The 19,871-nt window shown below is 48.3% G+C and overlaps 1 protein-coding gene across 9 annotated transcripts in view; it reads left to right on the forward strand.

The window, feature by feature from the left end:
- The window catches only part of CPNE8 (copine 8), a 215,527-nt gene that overhangs the window by 48,883 nt on the left and 146,773 nt on the right, over positions 1-19,871 (forward strand). For all 9 annotated transcript variants that reach the window (XR_012903543.1, XR_012903544.1, XR_012903542.1 and 6 more), the window contains one exon: positions 13,073-13,112. Coding sequence is in view for 6 of the 9 variants with exons in the window: in XM_075927580.1 (XP_075783695.1) it covers positions 13,073-13,112 (40 nt within the window). In the remaining 3 variants the exon portion in view is untranslated. The remainder of the gene's footprint in view (positions 1-13,072; positions 13,113-19,871) is intronic.

A 19,871-nucleotide genomic window follows, 5' to 3' on the forward strand; every position in this document is an offset into this window, starting at 1 on the left:
ACACCTTAATATTTATTACTTTGGTCCTAAGCCATATTGTGGTCTTAGCTAAATGGAACAATTCTATTTTTTGGATCTACAGTCCTAAATAATAAAATTTTCAATTGCTCTATAGAGTAAATTCTTTCCTTTTAAAAAGAAAAGCAGCAACAAAATATATATATAATTTCTACTATGCAGGATAAGTAAAATTGTAAGGGGCCACTTCACTGGAAAAGAATGAAATGTCAGATTTAACTCTGATTTTACTTTTGCTTCTTTGTTACATATCAGTAACAATTAGCTATTAAGCTATTTTTTGTGTTAAAGGAGGTGGAAGGGTCCTACCTTTCTTCTCTCCTCTGAATTACACAGATATTAATTAACTGCCAAACATTGATTTTTATACAATTGCTTCTGACTTTAAATATATTTGAGAAAGTTCACAGTATTTTGACACTTCATACAGTTTATTTTAAAAAAAATTAATTGCATGTTCTAGGCAAACTCTTCTGTCACACCAGTGTAAATCAATAAATATACTGACTCCATTGCAGTTAGTCCTTTGAATTACAGTGGTGTAACTAAGGGTCAACCCTGAGTTCAATATCTGCCTTGAGAAACTAAGTTCAGGCTCCTAGCATCTGAACAAGATGTGCATAGAACAGTGTTTCCTGATTTTATTTGGCCATGGAACCCTTTTCAGCTTAAAATAATTTCAAGGAACCCCTAGGGTTCCCAGAGTAAAATTTGGCAAGCAAAAAAAAAAAAAAAAGCCCCACCAGAATTGGTTGAGCAAAAAAACCCTGCAAAATACTCTGTCTCTTTAAGAGGGGGCAGGGCAATGCCACATTCTTGCGGAACCCTTACTTTTGCTTTGCGGAACCCTGGGGTTCCATGGAGCACCAATTGGGAAACACTGGCATAGAAATGCTCCTCCTTAAATGATGGTATAGCTATAGAACTTCCTTGTGAAGACTTAAACCTAGTGTCTGAAATGGCCACTTTTGAGCCAGATACACAATCCTCAGCTAAATGGGAGACGAGAAATTTTGCAGCAGTAGATTCCCTGTCCTTTGCTAGTTCTGCTGTAAAAGAGCTTTTTATGGTCAGAAAATTAGGTTTATTAAAATACCTGAAAGCAATATTATTCTCTCAATATAAATGCCATTAACTTTATACATAACAAAATTAATGGAAGATGCACAGGGTAAAATAACCAGTTTACAAACTTTAAAGATTAAAAAAGGATTTGGACAACAATATGTCCAGGGAGGTTGAAGTGTTTTCCTGCTAGTTTCTTCTGTCTAATTTGTGCCCATTTATTCTTTTATGTATAGTCCAGTTTGTATATTGCAGAGGAGAATATATCACATTAGAGCAGTGGTCCGCAACCTTTATGGGCTCCCGGGCGCCCGGGGGTGGGGCCACTCAAGCGCCGGGCGCCCGGGGGCGGGGCCACTCAAGCGCCGGGCGCCCGGGGGCGGGGGCCGCCCGAGCCCCTTGTGCCGTGGGCCCGGGGCTGGCGCCGCCGCCCGAGCTGCGCGCTTGGGGCTGGCACCGGCGCCGCGCGCCCGCATGTGCCCCGCGGCTGGGGCCACCCGAGCGCCACGCACCAGGCGCCAGTGCGTGTCACGCGCCTGGGGCCGGCGCCTCCAGTGCGCCGCGCGCCGGGGGGGCGGGGCCAGCCCGGGTTGTCGGCGGGCGCCTACAAATGCCCCGGCGGGCGCCATGGCGCCCGCGGGCACCGCGTTGGGGACCACTGCATTAGAGGACCTCTCTGGTCTGGCACCCTCAGGACTTAAGTGGTCCTGAATCAGGGAGTTTTCCATACCAGAAAAGGTTAGTTATCCTCACTGATCTCTGGCTCACTCCCAGGCTCCTCTCCAGGCTACGGGACACCCTGCCCTGCTGCCAGCCCTGCTGCCATAGGGGGATTCCTGGCTGGGGCTCTCCACCTACGCCCTGCTGCTGTTGTGGAGTTCCTGGATGGGGCTCTCCAGCCCCTCTGATGCTGGGTTCTTCTTTGAGGATGTCCCCGAGGGTGCTCCACTAGGGGTGCTGGGCTTGCCCCGGCGCCGCAAACGGCGGCTTGTTAAAAGCAGTATCCGGCCAGACCGCGCATGCGCTGCGGGGCTCGCGGCATTCGCGCTCTTTACTTGGCGCGCGGTCCAGGCTCCCACCAGTTCCTCAAGACCGCCTCAGGCTGCAGACGCTTGGAACCACGCTCTTCACTTCAGCTCTTGGAGACTAGCTTTGCTCTAGCCTTCCATTGTACATACCTCTACCTACTGTTTCTTCCTCCATTTTCCTCCCTACCCCATCAGTTTCAGAAAACAAACAAACAAAACCAAAAAAAACAAGAGAAAAAGAAAGAAAAATTAACGCGGCAGAGTTACCTTCTGTCTTTCTCTCTCCCAGCTGTTTTTGCGATTTGTCTCCTGTACATAGTTGCTCCTCAAAAAAAAAAAAAAAAAAAAAAAAAAAACTACAAATCCTTACTGGAGAAGAGGAAAAGCACAGAAACATACTTTTCTCCATGCTTATAACAAAGAACCCTCTATCTGACAGCCGGCTCAAACCTGGCCTGTCATCCGGCTTCAAGAAATTCGGCTCTTGCCGGGTGGCAATGCCAGCCTCCGGCGGCCACTCTGACTGCATAAAGTGTCTGGGTGAAACTCACGTTCCCCAGAAATGTCCCCACTGCTGTAAACTTACTTCCAGGGCCAAGAAGGACAGGGAGAGGTGTTGTCGGATGCTCCTCTTCGATAAAGTCCTGCATCCGCAGCACATTACTACCAGGGTATGACAGACCGGGCCGTGTTTGGTCACAGCTGAGGGCGTCCGCTCAGGGCGAATTGCTCAACTTTGGGGCTCCTTAAAACCCCCAGACCGTTGACCTCTCCAAACAGGCGACAAACCAGTCCCACAGAGCGCGTCAGCAGCCTGCCTGAAGCCTCATGAGCAAAACCCCTCTGACATCCAAGCAATATCTGTGCCCCAGATGGCCCCGGGCCTCATACACAGGTGGGGGGTCTTAGCACCCAATCCCACCTACCCTGAACGAATTCTGTCCGGTTCCAAGAAACCAACCACAGATCCCTGGTCAATTTGCCCTCTGGACCTTACCCACAAATCACGCTGAGCCAATCCTTTAGAATCTACCATCTAAAGGTTTATTACCACAAGAAAGAAAAGCATGAGAGTGAGGTTGCTAAAGTATCATACATTACATGCATCAAATCTCCCAGTTCTTGATGCAGGCTCTAACAGAGAGGTTACAGCTGCTGGCTTACAAGTCCTTGTTGAGCATCCTAGGTCAGGATGGGTCCACAGTTCTTTCCGGCTCTTCGATCCCTGCATTGCTGCCTCTGGGATGAAGTGCTGAGCTGAGTACCAAGATGGAGTCAGCCACATGGCATCTTTATATATCCTTCCTGCTCTTTTCTCGGCTGAACCAGGTCACCAGGCCAGTGGTCTATCACTGTGTTCCCTGCTGGTAGCCCTTAGGTGTCCGTCACCATTCCCAAGGTGTGTCCTTGGCCCCTTTAGTGCTATTGTCCCACAGGGCCTCGCTAATTAGCATGTCTATAGGCCGGGCTCTGCCCAATGCTCAACCACATTCAGAGAGACTTCCAGTCTCCATACAGATTACAGATTCTTAACTCCACACACAGACATTCTATAGATATATGAAGAGCAGATACAGAATCAGAAGAAAGTAAGCTTTTGTTTGACACCTCACATGGCCCCCCTTTGTACCACTCTGGGGCCAACACCCCCTGCCATTGGTACAGCAGTGATCTGGCTGCTCCCCTCAAAATCCAGTAACTTGACACGGGGAACAGCCCCCTAAGTGACGGGCTTCATCCCCCACTACTGCCAATCAAAAGAAACCCAGGCTCTTCCCTACCAGATCTCTGCCGGTTGCCTTGCACAGCCGGGAGAGCCAGGGGCACAGACCAGGAACCTCTGACATTATAAAGCTGCATTCCGCAACCGCAGTGCCTCACAAAACCAAACAGCCACGGGAGCCGAGGCAGACCTCAGCTTCAGAGGCACCATCAGCTTAGCCTGCACTTGTGCTGCCGGCACTGACCCCTGAGCCACCAATGAGGGCTCCCTCCAACCTGCTGGGGATGGCGCCGACACCCACACTGCCTTCAAACCACCGCGCGGTGCCAGAGCTCTCAGCACCAGTGTGCCTGGTCTCCACTAGAGCACTGGCTGCTACGGTGCCTGAACTGCCAGCACTGGGGACTGCGGCGCAGGCTAGCGCTTCAGCGTGTGCCTCCCAAGCCAGCACGCTGAGCCCCGTGCGGCTGCGTCTATCTCCCCGGAGCTGCTCTTGCTCTCTCCTCTTCTCTCCGGCACCATTAGAATCCCTTCCAGCACTGCGCTCCCCGTACCACAGTGGGAGCCGCTGCAAGTCTCCTCCTCCCCCCTCCAGGATTCCATCCCCATTCCTGGCTGCTCGATCCTTTCCTCAAAGATCTCTCTACGGACAACCCTCCATCTCCCCTGCTTCTTCCAGGGCATCATATAACCGCTCTCACTCACCATATTCTCCACGCTACCATTGATATCGTTCGCACTCTCGCTACCTGGACAGACGCTCACCGCAGGACGATCTATGCCACGATGACCGTTACTCCCGAGACCATCGCAGCAGGTATTCCTATCATTCACAATCTCCATATGACCATGCTTCACCCAAGCTTTCACCAACTCCGGCTCCCCTTAACCCACCACAGCGAACGGCTTCACCTTCCCAGCTTCCGCGAAGGGGACGTGCTCCGGTTCTGAGGGATCAGCCAGCCGGGGGTTCTCCATCTCATTCCTCTCTGCCAGATGAAGCATTCACTCCAGGCGAGGTCTCCTCGCCTGATGACTTCCACCAGTTTCAGGAGTTGTTCAAACGAGTAGCCATCACCCAGGAAATACCACTACAGGAACTTAAAGACTAGCAACATAAACTCTTCAGGAACCTCCAGCTGCAGCACAAGTCACGTCTGGCTATTCCCCTCTATGAGGGCATCCTGGAAATTGCAGATGAAATATGGCACGCTCCAGCGTCCGCTCTACTGACACATAAAAGGGCCGACAGGAAATATTTCATTCCCCCAAAGGGCACGGAATTCCTCTTTGCCCATCCTCAACCAAACTCCTTAGTTGTTAATGCAACCCAACAGAGGGTTAAGGCCCCTCACTTCAAACAACAGGGCTCCAACAAGGAGACGAAGAGATTAGACCTCCTAGGCAGGAGGGATCTACACATCGGCAAAATTGCTCCTGAGAATTGCCAATTATTCTGCACACCTGTCCAACCACACCTTTGATACTTTTTCACGGTTGACTCCTATCATGGATCATTTGCCAGACTCAAATCTATTTGGAAGTCAGTTATCCAAGAAGGCTATACATCTGCAAGGACGTCTCTTCAAATGGCTATGGACGTCACTGACACCGCCGCATGCTCTACTGCTACCACCATCTTTATGTGGAGGGCCTCGTACCTTCAAGTGGGAGGGGTCCCTAAGGAGCTTCAGAGCAAAGTTGAGGACTTACCCTTTGACAGAGACAAGCTTTTTGTGGAAAATATGGACACTATGCTACACTCTTGTAAGGACTCCCAAAGAACCCTGCGAACACTGGGGATGTATACACTCCCCTTCAGGAGGCGTCGTTACACTCCATACCAACGTAGGTATGATTATCCTTACATTAGACACCAATAGCAACAGCACACCAGCAACAGAGGGGTTTTGATAACCAACACTCACACCAGAAGCCTCAGCGTCGCCGCAATCCAAACGGCAGGCCAAATATGACCCCCAACACCAAGCAGCAAGTTTGATGCCTTGGTCGGGGGAGAGCAGACAGTCACAGGCAGCACCACATGTCGTCCTACCCAACTTTTTCACCACCGGTTGAGGCCCCTCTTCCACCAATGGGCCAAAATCACCACGGACAGATGGGTACTGGAAATTGTTCAAGTGGGTTACCGCATTCCCTTCACCTCTATTCCACCCACCGCCCCTCCCACCCCGTCCCTTTTCAGGGACCCCTCTCACGAGGTTCTCCTACAAGCTGAAGTCAACCGCTTCTCTTTCTGGGTGCCATAGAGCCAGTCCCAAATGAGTTCAAAAACAGGGGCTTCTACTCTCACTACTTCCTCACCCAGAAAAGGCCCGGAGGTTGACGTCCCATCTTAGACCTCTGCCGTCTGAACAAATTCTTGCAGAAACAACAATTCAAAATGATCTCTTTAGCTGCCATAATTCCCACATTCGATCAACAAGACTGGTTTGCCGCCCTCAACCTCCAGGACGCCTATTTCTATGTCCCTATCCACCCAGCCCACAGAAGGTTCGTATGGTTTGTCGTCGGAAAGGATCACTTTCAATACAAGGTCTTCCCCTTCGGGCTATCCTCAGCCCCCAGAGTATTTTCAAAAGTGTTAGTGGTAGTCGTTGCCTTCCTCTGACGGCAAGGAGTAGTCATCTTCCTGTACTTGGATGATTGCTTTCTCAAAGGTCCTTCTGCATGCGAGGTCTCCCATATGATTCAGCTCACCAAGTGGGTCTTCCACTGGCTCGGACTCCTCCTCAACGAGCAAAAGTCTGTTTTGCACCCTACCCAGAACCTCGAGTTCATAGGTGCCCGCCTGGACTCACTGGCAGGCAGAGCCTTTCTACCTCTGCAAAGATTTCAGGCCATCCAGGACCTCGTCCATACCATTACTGTCAGCCCCACTGTCCCGCTCATAACATGCCTGGGATTGATGGGCCATATGGCCGCCACGACATACGTGGTCAAACATGCCAGATTACACTTCCGCGCCCTTCAATACTGGCTGACACTGGTCTACAACCACACCAGACGTGACCTCCACAGGCCAATAACACCTCCACCCTTCGTTACACGATCACTCCTGTGGTGGACCAGTTGCAAGAATCTCCTGTCGGGTACCTTTCCGTTATCAACAACCCCTCCACCAAATCACAACAGACGCTTCTCTGCTAGGCTGGGGAGCACACATGGGGTCTCTCTCAGCACAGGGACAATGGTCCCCACGAGACGCACGACTACATATAAACTTTTTAGAAGGACGCGCCATCTTCAATGCCTGAAAATCCTTCCTCAATCACATCCAAAACACCATGGTGAGGATACTCATGGACAACGTCACGGCCATGTATTATGTGAATCGCCAGGGCGGTGCGCGTTCCCCTTCCTTATGCACGGAAGCTATCAGCTTCTGGAATTGGTGCATTTACCACGGAATAACACCTAAGGTATCTTACTTACCTGGCACCACTAACGTGACCACAGACTTCCTAAGCTGGCACTTCGATGCGAAATTCGGCACTAGTGGGAATTGCACGAGGGCTTCCTACTCGACCTCTTCCGACGCTGGGGGACTCTGAGTGGATCTCTTCGCAACCTCCTGCAACGTGAAATGCCACAAGTACTGTACCAGGGTGGGCCTCAGCCATGCATCCCTGGGGGATGCCTTTCTCATGAACTGACATGAACCCTGCCTCTATGCCTTCCCTCCCATACTGTTGATCCTGAGAGCTCGTCAAAAGGTGAGGGCAGACAGGGCGAGACTCATCCTCATCGCACTGGATTGACCGCGCCAGCACTGGCTCCCCTTCCTCCACCGTCTGTCCTAATGTGCACCAATTCACCTCCCACCCCTCCCAAATCTTCTCACCCACAACTTAGGATGCCTGGAACACCCCCAGATACACACGCGCACACACACACACACCCTGAACCTCACAGCATGGTTCCTAACTGGGTGATCCCTCTGTTTGTCACCAGTTCAGCACATCCTCGTACACAGTAGATGACAAACCACAAGGAAAACTTACCTTCACAAGTGGCGTAGATTCATCTCCTGATGTGCCATGAAACACTACCTCCCGGAACGGCCTTCTATTCCTTTGGTGCTCAACTATGTAATACACCTAAAAGAGACAGGACTTGCATTAGCTTCCATCAAGGTACACTTGGTGGCCATCTCAGCCTTTACACCACTGGTGGATGGCATTTCCATCTTCGCCCACCCCACTACGAAGAGACTGCTCAAGGGTCTTGCCAACATGAGCCTGCACGGGACCCAGTCCCGCCGATGTGGAACCTGGATCTAGTCCTCAAGGCCCTAATGAGGCCACCATTTGAACCTTTGGCGACTGTACCCTTGCACCTCCTGACTAGGAAAAACGATCTTCTTTCTCGCTATAACGTCGGCACGCAGGGTGGGCGAGCTTTCGGTCATGATGGCCATGCCACCATATATGATATTTCAAAATGATGGGGCAGTACTGAGACTGCACCCCAGATTCATCCCAAAAATTGTCTCGTTTTCATGTCAACGAACCAGTAACCCTACCAGTTTTCTTCCCGAAGCCCCACTCCTCACCGCAGGAAGCAGCCCTATGCTCCCTGGATGCGCGAAGGGGCTTAGCCTTCTGTATAGACTGTACCAAACCCTTTAGACGTACGGACCACTTATTCATCTCCCTGGCACATAGGTCGAAGGGACAACCGTTATCTTCTCAGAGGATTTCAAATCTCATAACCTCATGCATAATGCAATCTTATACAGTGAAATGCTTACCCCTATCCACCCGGCCACGAGCCCACTCCACTAGGGCCATGGCGACCTCGACAGCTTTTCTTAAAGGGGGTCTCCCTCAAGGACATTTGTAGGTCGGCCACCTGGTCGTCACATGAAACCTTTGCCAAACATTACTCTTTATCTTTGGGCATTCATTCCGATGGGGCGGTGGGGACTGCTGTGCTCACCACAGCGGATAAATAGGGACTCCTCCTGTCCTCCTTCTGTTCTGGTGACCACTGCTATGCAGTCACCCATAGTGGAGCACTCGCGGGGACATCCTCAAAGAAGAAAGCGAAGTTACTTACCTCAGTGCAGTAACTATCATTCTTTGAGATGTTGTCCCCGCAGGTGCTCCACTATGGGTACTGGGCTTGCCCCAGTGCCGCAGACGGAGGCTTGTTAAAAGCAGTATCCAGCCGGACCGTGCATGTGCCACGGGGCTCGCGGCATTCGTGCTCTTTTTTTTTTTTTTTTGGCGCACGATCCAGGCTCCCGCCAGTTCCTTGAGATCGCCTCAGAGTCTGTAAGACACAAAAGAAGAGTGGACTCTGAAGCGGGGAGGAGGGCGGGTAGTGGAGCACCCGTGGGGACACGGTTCTTTCAACCCCCACCCTTTTCGAAAGATCCCATACTCCTCAAAAAATGAGTAACAGATCTTTTTCAAAAGATCTGTTACTCATTTTTTGAGGAGTATGGGATCTTTCGAAAAGGGTGGGGGTTGAAAGAACCGTGTCTAGACGGCGCTTTCACTTTCGAAAAATCCTTTTTTTGAAAAAGCGCTCGCATGCCATTATGCAGATGAAGTGCGGGATACTTAAATCCCCACTTCATTTGCACTTTCGATTTGCCTAATTTACATCCCTCTTTTATCAGAGGGATGTAGTTTAGACATACCGGTGCCTGAAGTGCTTAGGGGAACTTAACATTATCTGATCAAGAGAAAAAGTGTCTGACTAGTCCTTCCAAAAAGAGGTTTCCCTAGTCTGGTTTCTGATATATCTGAAACATAAGGGTTCGTTAGTTCTGTCAGGCTGTGTCTATATTACCAGGTTATTTCGAAATAAGTTATTCAGAAATAATAACTCCCAAAATAGCTATTTCAAAATAAGCTTATTCCTGTTCACAAGCAGGAGTTACCACTTCAAAATAACAAGCCCATTATTTCTAAATAACAGGCGTGGTAGTGTGGATGCTTGCCTTGTATTTTTTAAATAAGAAGTTATTTCGAAATAACTCCCCAGTATAGACATGCCCTCACGGTCCACCTAGCAGCTATCATTAGTTCTGTCAGGATCCACTTAGCTGCTGTCATGGCTTTCCGCTTTCTGTAATCACTTGCCTTTAAACAATCCCATGTTGCTCAGATTTTTCTACTGAGCACATAACCAATCCAAACTTTTCAAAAACCTGTTTCCCCTTTAACAAAACCAATAGGTCCTTCCTTTGAATTGCTAGCTACCTGTTTATTGCTCCATCTCTCAGTGAAGATAGTCTTTTCTGTGGCAATTGCTTCAGCCAGAAGAGTGGTTTAATTAAGAGCTCTGGTGTCTGACTCTCCATATATGTACTTCTGTAAGAGTAAGCGGGGGAATGGTCCCGCTATTGCGGTGAACTTTCCTGGCTTCTATACTACCCCAGTGAAATGGACCAGTGAAAGGATCTGAGTCCCCACTCCCACTTCCTTTACTCAAAGGCCTTCCTGACCCTGAGGGCTCCCCTTCCACTCTCCTGAGTAGCAGAGTCCTGGCAATCCCAACAAGGCTGGGCCCAGGTTTTCTGGGGCTTAATACTCAACCTTGTAGTCACTTAGGGCAGGGGCTACGGTGTTCCCACTCCGGGGTGCTCTCTTCGCACTGGATGCTTTCTTGACCCACTGATCATTACATACAGTTCAAAGCAAATACAATTTATTAAACAGTAACTGATTAAAACGAAAAGAATAAGGAAAAAATTAGAGAGGTTAAAAGAGAACACATAGTCCCTCTCTGTAGCCCAGGGACATCACAAACAGCAGTTTGCATTGTGTAAGGACCATTCACAGCCTGTTCCTTATAGGTCCCAGGGCTCTTTCTCAGGCCGTGGCTGTGCTGCAGGGGGGGCTGCAGGTTGGACACGCTTGCTCTGGCAGTAACCACACGACTTCAGGCTCTAGATAGCAGGACCTCTCTCCCAGTTGGAGTTACAATCCCTCTCCTACTCTGGCCTGCAGGGCCTCTTGGCTGGTGGTGTGTCCCTACCCAGAGCATCTTTTCCCCCCTTTGCTGGTCCCAACTGCTCACCACACCCAGCTCCAGACTGTGCTGCTTTGCCAGCCTCCAGCTCCTTGCGTTGCTTCTCTGACCTCTTTGGCTCTGGTCACTGCAGGTCTGCTTCTTAGCACAGGGTCTGCTCTCTTTGAGCTGTGTGTGCCTCTGGCTCTGTCACTGCAGGTCTGCTCCTCAGCACAGCTTGCTCTCCTTGCTGCTCTTCTTAGCTCTCTCCCCCTTTGACTCAGAGACCCAGAAAATCCCAGCTCACACGGAGGACGGGACCTGGCCTCCTAATTCCCTCATTGGCTTGTCCAACCTGTCAGTCAGGCTGACCTGGAGTGTTGGCCTCTTCCCATTGTCCCTGGGGACTGTCAGTCTCATGGACCCTTCCCTTTTTGGTACTGGGAGCTGGCCAACCAGAAACTCCCACTGAGTATAAGTAAGGGGCTAACAGTCTCCGTACATAAGGATAAAGTATACCATATCCAAAATTTTTCACTTCCACATCAATCATGCAATATATTTTCCAACTTTCTTCCCTAAGCTTTTTGCTCCATTAGGACAATGTTAACATTTTACTTGAACAGGACTAAACTGTATAGATCAGGGTGGGCAAATGGGCCTCTGCAGGCTGGATTTGGCCCACGGAGGCCCTGCCACTACACCGTCCCCTGACCAATTAGGGTCTGGAAGTGCACAAAGTTTCCTCTGCCCTGCAAGGAGCATGTTGCACTTTGAAGTGCCGTGTGCTCCTGGCAGGGTGGGAGGAGACTTCACACACTTCCCCGCCCCCAAGCCCTGATTGCATGCTCTTCCTGACCCCAGGCCAAAGTCTCTTCCCACCCTTCCAGAGGCATAGATGCTTAGTGGGAAAGGGGGGCAAAGGAGCTCCCCCACCTGCAGAGCAATCATGGTCTGTGGGTGGGGAAGCTCAGCAGCATCCTGGCCCCATCCCTTCTGTTTTAGGCTCCATCCTTTCCAGGGCAGCCCAGGGCCACTTAAAAAAAAATTTTAAGTGGCCTGCAGCCACAAATTTTTGCCCACCCCTGGTATTAATCTTTCTCACAGTTGTTTGGAGACAGAATGAAGGGACTTCCAGTCTCACCTTAAGGTATCTTCACATGAATCTTCTCATTTTGTTATGACCTGGCTAATGTAATGGCATCAAATAGGGTTCTGGGACATTGTTATATCTCGTGCAGCCTCTTTACCTTTTCTAGCTTACGTGCTTAACCTGGAATTTTCCAAGTTGTAAACTGATCTTTAGTATCTACATTTGCTTCTCATTATGCCATTTCCCAACAGTTTAGAGATGATGCCAGATTTGGACATGTAGTTTTTCAGCTATTATTTAAGTAGTCTGATCCCATCTCCAAACTGAACTATGTGTGACTCATCTGAAGTGGGATGGCTGGATATATGCAGTGACCTGAAGAAGAAAAAAAACAGTTTATGTAACTGTTTTTCAAAGATATTTGGATATGTGCACTCCATGACTCATCTTTCTTCTAGGGATGTTAGTTAACTGGTGGGAGCTGGAGCAGCCCTCTGCCTGCCATGGGCACGGGGCTACTCTAGCCCCGTGGGGCCTGCTGCGGTCGGGACATGCTGAAACCTGGCCAGAGCAGCCTCTAACCGTGGTGGGCCCGGCCTCAGCAGGCTGAGGCACTACAGCCCAGCCAGAGTGGCCTCTGACTGTGGCAGTAGTGGGGGAGGAGCGTCCCCTCGCCTGCTCTGGTTAATTGATTAACTAGTTAAGTTTGTTTAACACTTAATTGGTTAACTAATTAAACAGGATTTTACATCCCTACCTTTTCCCCCTCTATATCCATCTATCTACAAAGAAGGAAATGAAAGGTCAAAGTGGTTCTGCCCTTTATACTATCATGTAGCAGCATAAGGCACCAGAGAGCACATGTACTGCCTTAATGGGCTGCTCCTTACTCAAAGTGCAGGTGGTAATCAATGAGGCCCTAATGTCTGATGTTTATTTGCAACACATCCCAAAGAATAACAGTTATGGATCAGATTTAGTAACTGTGTTTTTTTTTTTCTGGTATGAGGTAATCTTATTTACTCCTGAAGTTTCTATTCAAATGTCTTATATCAATTGTGAATATTTATTTTGTATATGTGAATAAACTGGAAAGTCTGTTTTTACATTTCCTTAACTCTGCCACCTGGGAGTAATTGTTTTTCTTTCATATTTTAGATATGATGTTGATTCAAAGAGTCCCAACCTATCAAAGCATGTAAGTGGATGGTTATAGTACTCTGTTTATTATGGGATTATTCCTTAGGTGTATCTTATAATTAAAAGCTATGCTATTCTTTAGAATGTTGATAGTATTTCCTAGCAAATCGTGTCAAATGCATCAGACAAAAATACCGGGATTGTGGTGTGTTGTGATGTAAAGTGTGTGTAATTCTTTTCTAAAATGGGATTTTTATATGTCCATCATGCAGAGTGTACATTGGGAAGGGATATGCTTTTTAAAAAAGTTATCGTTTTAGGTAAATGAAGTGCTGACATCTCCTCATTCACACTTTTGTTGAGCCCAATAGTTGAGGCAGTCTACTTGCTAGCCTCCAGATTTTGATGGCACGGCTGTAATAACTGTTGAGTGTAACTATTTTATTAATAAGTGAAGAGAGACTTTTTGGAAGAGGAATCCCTGGGTATCTGTAACTGTTTGGAAGAAGAGGGTAGAAGAGGATCATTGGGAGCATTATGTGTGAAGGCTGCAGAGGACCTTGCAGCTCATTTGGGAGAGAAAAAGGGTAGGTTTGTCTGGGGTTGCTGAGTAAAGAGAATGTTATGGCTCTGACATTTATTCTGGATCTGGGCTTGAGGTGAGCTTAGACATTAGGGGCAGGTCTCTTGATGCCATGTACTTCCTCTATACTGATCCGTAGGTAGTGTGCTGTTAATAGATAATCGATAATCTAGTACTATATAATGTCTGACAACCATGCTCTCTACCTAATATGTCTTACAAGGCTGAATATGGTGTTATCTCCATGTATGTGGACCAAGAAATCTAATCTGTTACCTAACCTGGATAGTCTATCTAGCCAAGTATCCTGTCTTCCAACAGTGGCCCTGTGCCAGATGCTTCAGAGGGACTGAAAAATCACGGCAATTTTGATTGTAGCATCAAACGCCTCAGTCAGGGACAAGACCCCATTGTAATAAGCCTATACAAACACAGAACAAAGACTGCTTTGTACTGTCACATTTAACTTTCTAATTAAAAAGTAAAACATTTAATACAGGCTGGCAATATTAATTTTGATTGTCCTTTCCATTATTTTTTAGCCTCTAATCTGGATGCTAAATTATAAATTCTTCATATTGTAAGACAAACCTGCAGAGCCTGGGAAAATTCCCTCTACCCTAGAGACCCAGGCCCAGTGGGATGGGAGAGGGTAGTAGGGTGGGGCAGAGCAGGCTGCCAGGTCTCTCAACCACAGTGAGTGTGTGTGGGGGGGGGGGGGGGGGGGAAATCTGCTGCCACCATGCCAGGTCCCCAATCCCAGGTAATCACATGGATCCTGTCCCTAGGATGGCTGGGGCTGATGCCTAGGGGCCCTTAAAAGTGCAGGGTCTGGAGTGGCTGCCCTAAGCCGCCATATGGATGGGACGGTTCTTCAAACCCCTTTATATATTTGATTAAATTGATTAACCAAGGCATTCAGAAATCCTGGATTGCAGAGACTATATTCAAGAGAGAGTTTGTTTTTTAAAAAGGTGCTGCATGTAAAGAATCTTCACAAACAAAAAAGGACAGTGATTAAATTCTGAATATAATCTTTTTTAAAGGCATTTGTTTTGAAATTTTTCAAATGTTTGCTTTGATTTGTGTGGGTTATATGAACAAATATTTCTATAATTCAGTAAATTTTTAAACTACTTGTCATATCCTGTAAAAAAATAAATTACACGCTCTTTTCAGTGGGTTGGAAGGGTTTCCATTTTTTTGGGATGGTGAGGTGGTTTATTTGTGACAGGAAAAGATCATTCTGAGGAGCAGTGAATGGGAGTGGGGGTAATTTGGGGGGCAGAAGATTGGAGTTGGACTATGGTAGGATGATAGAGAGGGTGGATGAGGTCTGTTTATTGGCTAAAAGGGATCTCATATTGGGAAAGGCAGGGGTTTCTCTAAGCCTATCCCCACTCACTGAGCTGCCATTTAGGCGTAGGGAATGAGTCCAATTTCATACCTTCCACAAGGCCCAGGATGTATTCAAAAGTCAGCTTCATTCAGAGCAGATAGGAGAGACTCCTGCTCCCTGTAGAGGGCTTTCATCCTAGCATTCCTGCCTGCAGGGGCCATGGCCACATACCCCTGTGGAGCTAGGGATGCCATATGGTTTCAACAAAAATACCAGACACACTTGACATTACATCACAATCTATATTACATCATCTTTAGAAAATACTGGACATTATATTTTATCAATTTGTTTCCCCAAACAGAAAGCTCAAATACTGAACTGTCCAGTTCAAATCTGGACAACTTGCAACCCTATGTGGAGCCCACCTCCCTCTCCTGGCCTACAAAGTCAAGGCCTAGACCCCACTGAGGTGGGGGATTTTTCCTGCCTGAGTGCAGGATAAGGTGGGCTTTCCTACCCCATCGGTCTTCTGCCAATAAAGTAGTGCTTCTCAAACTGCAGTCCCTTTCCAGGTAGTCCGCAGCTCGAGCTCAGACCCCCTTTCCTCCCTTCCTCTCCCCACTGCAGGAAGCCCACGCTTTTCAGTGCTCCCCCCGCTCCCACGAGGTTGAAGTGCCAGGACTGGCTTCCTGATGGGAGGGTGTGGGGGAGGGAAGCCCCATGCCTCCCCACCAGATCTGTCTCATGGGGAAGAAGTAGAGCTGGAACTGGCTCCACACACTGCTGCTCCCCTTTCCTGGCTGGGGAAAAGCAGTGTAAGGACGCACTGCCTGGAGGCTTTCCCCACTGCTCCCATTGGCTGGATTCCAGCCAATGGGAGCAGCGGGAGGCTGTGCCTGGGATATGGTACCTGGGAATGGCAGGGGGCACGAAGGCAGGTAAGTGCCCCCCCCACGTGCCCAGAACCTGCATCCCCAGCACCTCATGCCCCCTTGAGACCTTGCATCCTCCAGCCTGCTCCTGCACCCTCCCTCCTAGCCAGATGCCCCTCCCCTCCAGCCTGCTCCTGCACCCTCCCTTCTCCCGGATGGCTATCTTTTCTCCAGCCTGCTTCTCTACCCTCCCTCCTAGCCACATACTGCACCATCCCTTGCTCTTGCACCCTTCCCCCCCTGACACCGTACTCCCAGCCTGCTGCTGCACTCTATCTTCCTCCCATCACTCCCTCCTGCCCAGATCCTGCATCCCCTGTCCCGATCCCACTCACTGGCAGCCCTGTCCCACACACTGACCCCCTCACTTTTGTCTCCAACCCAGAGTCTAGAGAGGTTCACAAAATCCAGTAATCCCAGAAGAATAAATGTGGCCTGTGGGAAGCCCGGAACTTCAGTCCTTCTTGTCCCTCCACCATAGGGCTGGAGCACCAGAGGATGAGGTATCTCAGTTGTGAGCCACATCAGTGTGGGTTAGGGGTTTTTGGAGGGTTTTTTTGCCTTGTAGTCCCCCAACTGATTTTTCTGTAGGTCAGTAGTCCCCGACCCACAAAAGATTTCTCCATCTCTGCAATAAAGAAAACTTTGAAACCTTTTGTGTTGGATATAAATTAATATTTTACTTTATTTAAAATGTTGATAAACTAACATGAAAAAGTTAAAGTGCTTAATTTGTTTAAATTAATATTTTCTTTTTACTGGTTAAATTAAACCGCTCTCCCTAGATATAGCACTAGCAAATGGCTTGGGTATAATTATGTAATTAACAGCAAGTTTTCATTAGCAAATGGTAGTCCACGAAAAGGTTTGCATTGAATCAGGTGGGCTATGGGCCAAAAAAGTTTGAGAACCACTGCAATAGAGCAAAGAAGGACCAAAGGAAGCCTGAGGAAGCAGCTCTAATAAAGCAGTTTTAGTATTATAGATGTAAGCACTTGGTTTAAGTTTAATTTTGCCTGCATTTCAATTTCTGTTCTTTTTGTATATTAATAGCTTTTGAATTTTCTCTCTACCCTTCCCTGAAGCATCCCCTCCTCCTTCCTCCCCCCTCGGCTTGCCCAGTTTCAAGAATTGCAATGGCTGTCTCAAACCGATGCTGGCATCAGATGGGCAGTCCTCATGCATTAGGTGCCTAGGAGAGGCACATGTCTCACAAAAATGCATTCAATTCTTTCAAGTAGGAATAAGGGATCTTCCGGAAAAGGGCTTATTTTCCACAAGATCCTGTCTAGACTGGCGCTTTTCTCCGGCAAAACCCCGAGCTGGAAAAAAGTGGCAGCCATGTTCATGCAAATGCTGCGGGGAATATTTAAATCCCCTGTAGAATTTGCAATTCCGAAGTGTCTCATTAGCATCCCTTTTACGGAAAAGGGTGCCAGTGTGGACACAGCCTATCTGTACAACCTCAACAAATACTTATGTAAGCAGTGGTTCAAAATGGTTACCCTGGCATCTATAATTCCAGTGCTGGGTGAGGGAGATTGGTTTGCAGCCCTCGATCTGCAAGATGTGTATTTTCACATGACCATCCATCCAGCCCACAGATGATTCCTTCATTTCATGATAGCATCAGAATATTTCCAATATTGCATTTTGCCCTTCGGCCTTTCATCTGCCCCCAGAGTGTTTTCAAAGACACTCACAGTAGTTGTGGCATATCTAGGTCAACAGGACATTATGATCTTCCCATATCTCAACGGTTGCTTTATAAAGGGCTCATCCTGCATGGAAACACACAACATGATAGGTACAGCCAGGAATCTATTTAAATCACTCGGTCTCATTATGAATGAGCAAAAGTCCACATTTCATCCAATGCAGACTCTGGACTTTATACTCCATTACTGCCTGTACCTACTTACCTATGCAAACATTCCAATCCATACAGGACCCACTTGTGACAGCTTCCATGAGTTCCACTGTACTGATGCACGTAGCAGTAGCGTCCTATGGTGGATGCTACGCCTGCATACATTTTTGTTGCCTTCAATATTGGCTGACATCAATATGTCCCTTCCAAAAATCATATTTACAAGCATCTCTCTCTTCCATCCAATGTGGTTGCTTCCCTCAAATGGTAGATAATCTCCTGGCAGGCGTCCCATTCCACCATGATCAACCACAAATCATGACTGATGCCTTTCTACTGGGATGGGGCACCCACTTAGACAGACATTTTGCCCAGGGTTGATAATCTGACCATGATACAGATCTTCATATCAACCTTCTGGAATTATGAGTGGTGGCCAATGCCTGCAAACACTTTCATGCACACAGTCACAACTGCGCAATCAAAATACCAACAACATGACAACAACGAACTATATCAACTGTCAAGGAGGAGCCTGCTCTTCCACTCTTTGTGTTGAAGCAGTGCACCTATGGAATTGGTGTCCACCATAATGTCACCATAACTGCATCATATCTACCCGGCATCAACAATAATATAGTGGACACTTTGAGCAGGCACTGCAGCATAGACTACGAGTGGGAGATTCATCACCAAATGCTTCAGGCCATCTTCTGCTGATGGGGATTTTCCCATATAGATCTATTCGCCTCCTGCTACAATGCCAAATGCCCTTAGTATTGTTCCAGAGTGGATGTGGGATATGGATCATTAGGAGATACCTTCCTAATCAGCTGGAATGGCCTGCTACTCTATACATTTCCACCAATCCCCCTCATCTCAAGAGTTCTTGAAGAAGTCAGGAGAGATAGGGTTTGGATAATCCTCACAGCCCCCTCCTAGTCTAGGCAGACGTGATTTCTGTATCTCTCTCGGATATCTCTCCAATCGCCTCCCCCTCCCCATTTCCTCCCAAACCACCACGATTTGTTGATCCAGAATGGAGGAATCCTACTGCACCCCCAACCTTAGATTTTATACCTGACTGGCTGGCTCCTTGTTGGTTTCAAGAGTCTGAAACACTCTGCTTGGATCATATGAAAGATCCACACACACTACCTATCCCCAAAAATGGAAAAGAGTCAGGGTATGGTGTACGCAAGTAAAATTGACCCATATGTGACACCACTCCATGTAATTTTAGACTACATGCGTGACCTAAAGAAATCAGGGTTATCCCTGAGTTCTTTCAGTGTGGCTGCTATTATTGCCTTCCACCCCAGGTTTGACGGATATTCCATTTTTGCACACCCCACCATGAGAAGATTCTTGAAGGGTCTACACAATCTTAACCTGCCATATAGGTCCCCACCTCTGTCATGGAACTTGCAGATGGTGTTGGACACTCTCATTCAGCCCTTGTTTGAGCCATTGGAAACCTGCCCACTGTCTCTAATGATCATGAAAGTCACCTTTCTGTCGTCTATAATATCTGCCCGCAGGGTGAGTGAGCTTGTGGCCTTTATGGTGACACCACCTTACACTAGGGACAGTGTTACACTCCGCCCTCACCCTTCCTTTATACTGAAAGTGTGCTCCGACTTCCATGTCAATTAACCTATTGTTCTCCCTATTTTCCTTTCCAAGCCCCATTCATCCTAACAAGACGCACTCCTGCATACCTTGGATGTTTGTAGGGTGCTTTCCTTATACAGTAAAACCTGCACTATCCGGAAAACTGTAGAAACTGGCAAATTTCTGACGCGGGGAAAAGCAAAACAAAAAACCTCCCCAAAACCCAGGAAACTGGCCTTTTGAGTGCTGGGCTGCTCCTCAGACGAGTGTGCAGCACATACCTGGGGGAGGGGCGAACTGCAGCCAGAAGCAAGCAGCAAGCATCTCGGCTCCCCCTGTAGCTCCTGGCACCCCCGGCAGGTCAGCCCCCCTCCATCTCCACCTCCTGCCCTCCGGCTTCCATCCCCACCCTCACCCCCCCCTCCCCGCAACAGGCCACATCCCAGCCCCTGCACGGCTCCTGTAGGCCCCGCATG

Source organism: Pelodiscus sinensis, chromosome 1 (genome assembly GCF_049634645.1).
Source record: "Pelodiscus sinensis isolate JC-2024 chromosome 1, ASM4963464v1, whole genome shotgun sequence".
In the NCBI taxonomy this organism is placed as follows: domain Eukaryota; kingdom Metazoa; phylum Chordata; order Testudines; family Trionychidae; genus Pelodiscus; species Pelodiscus sinensis.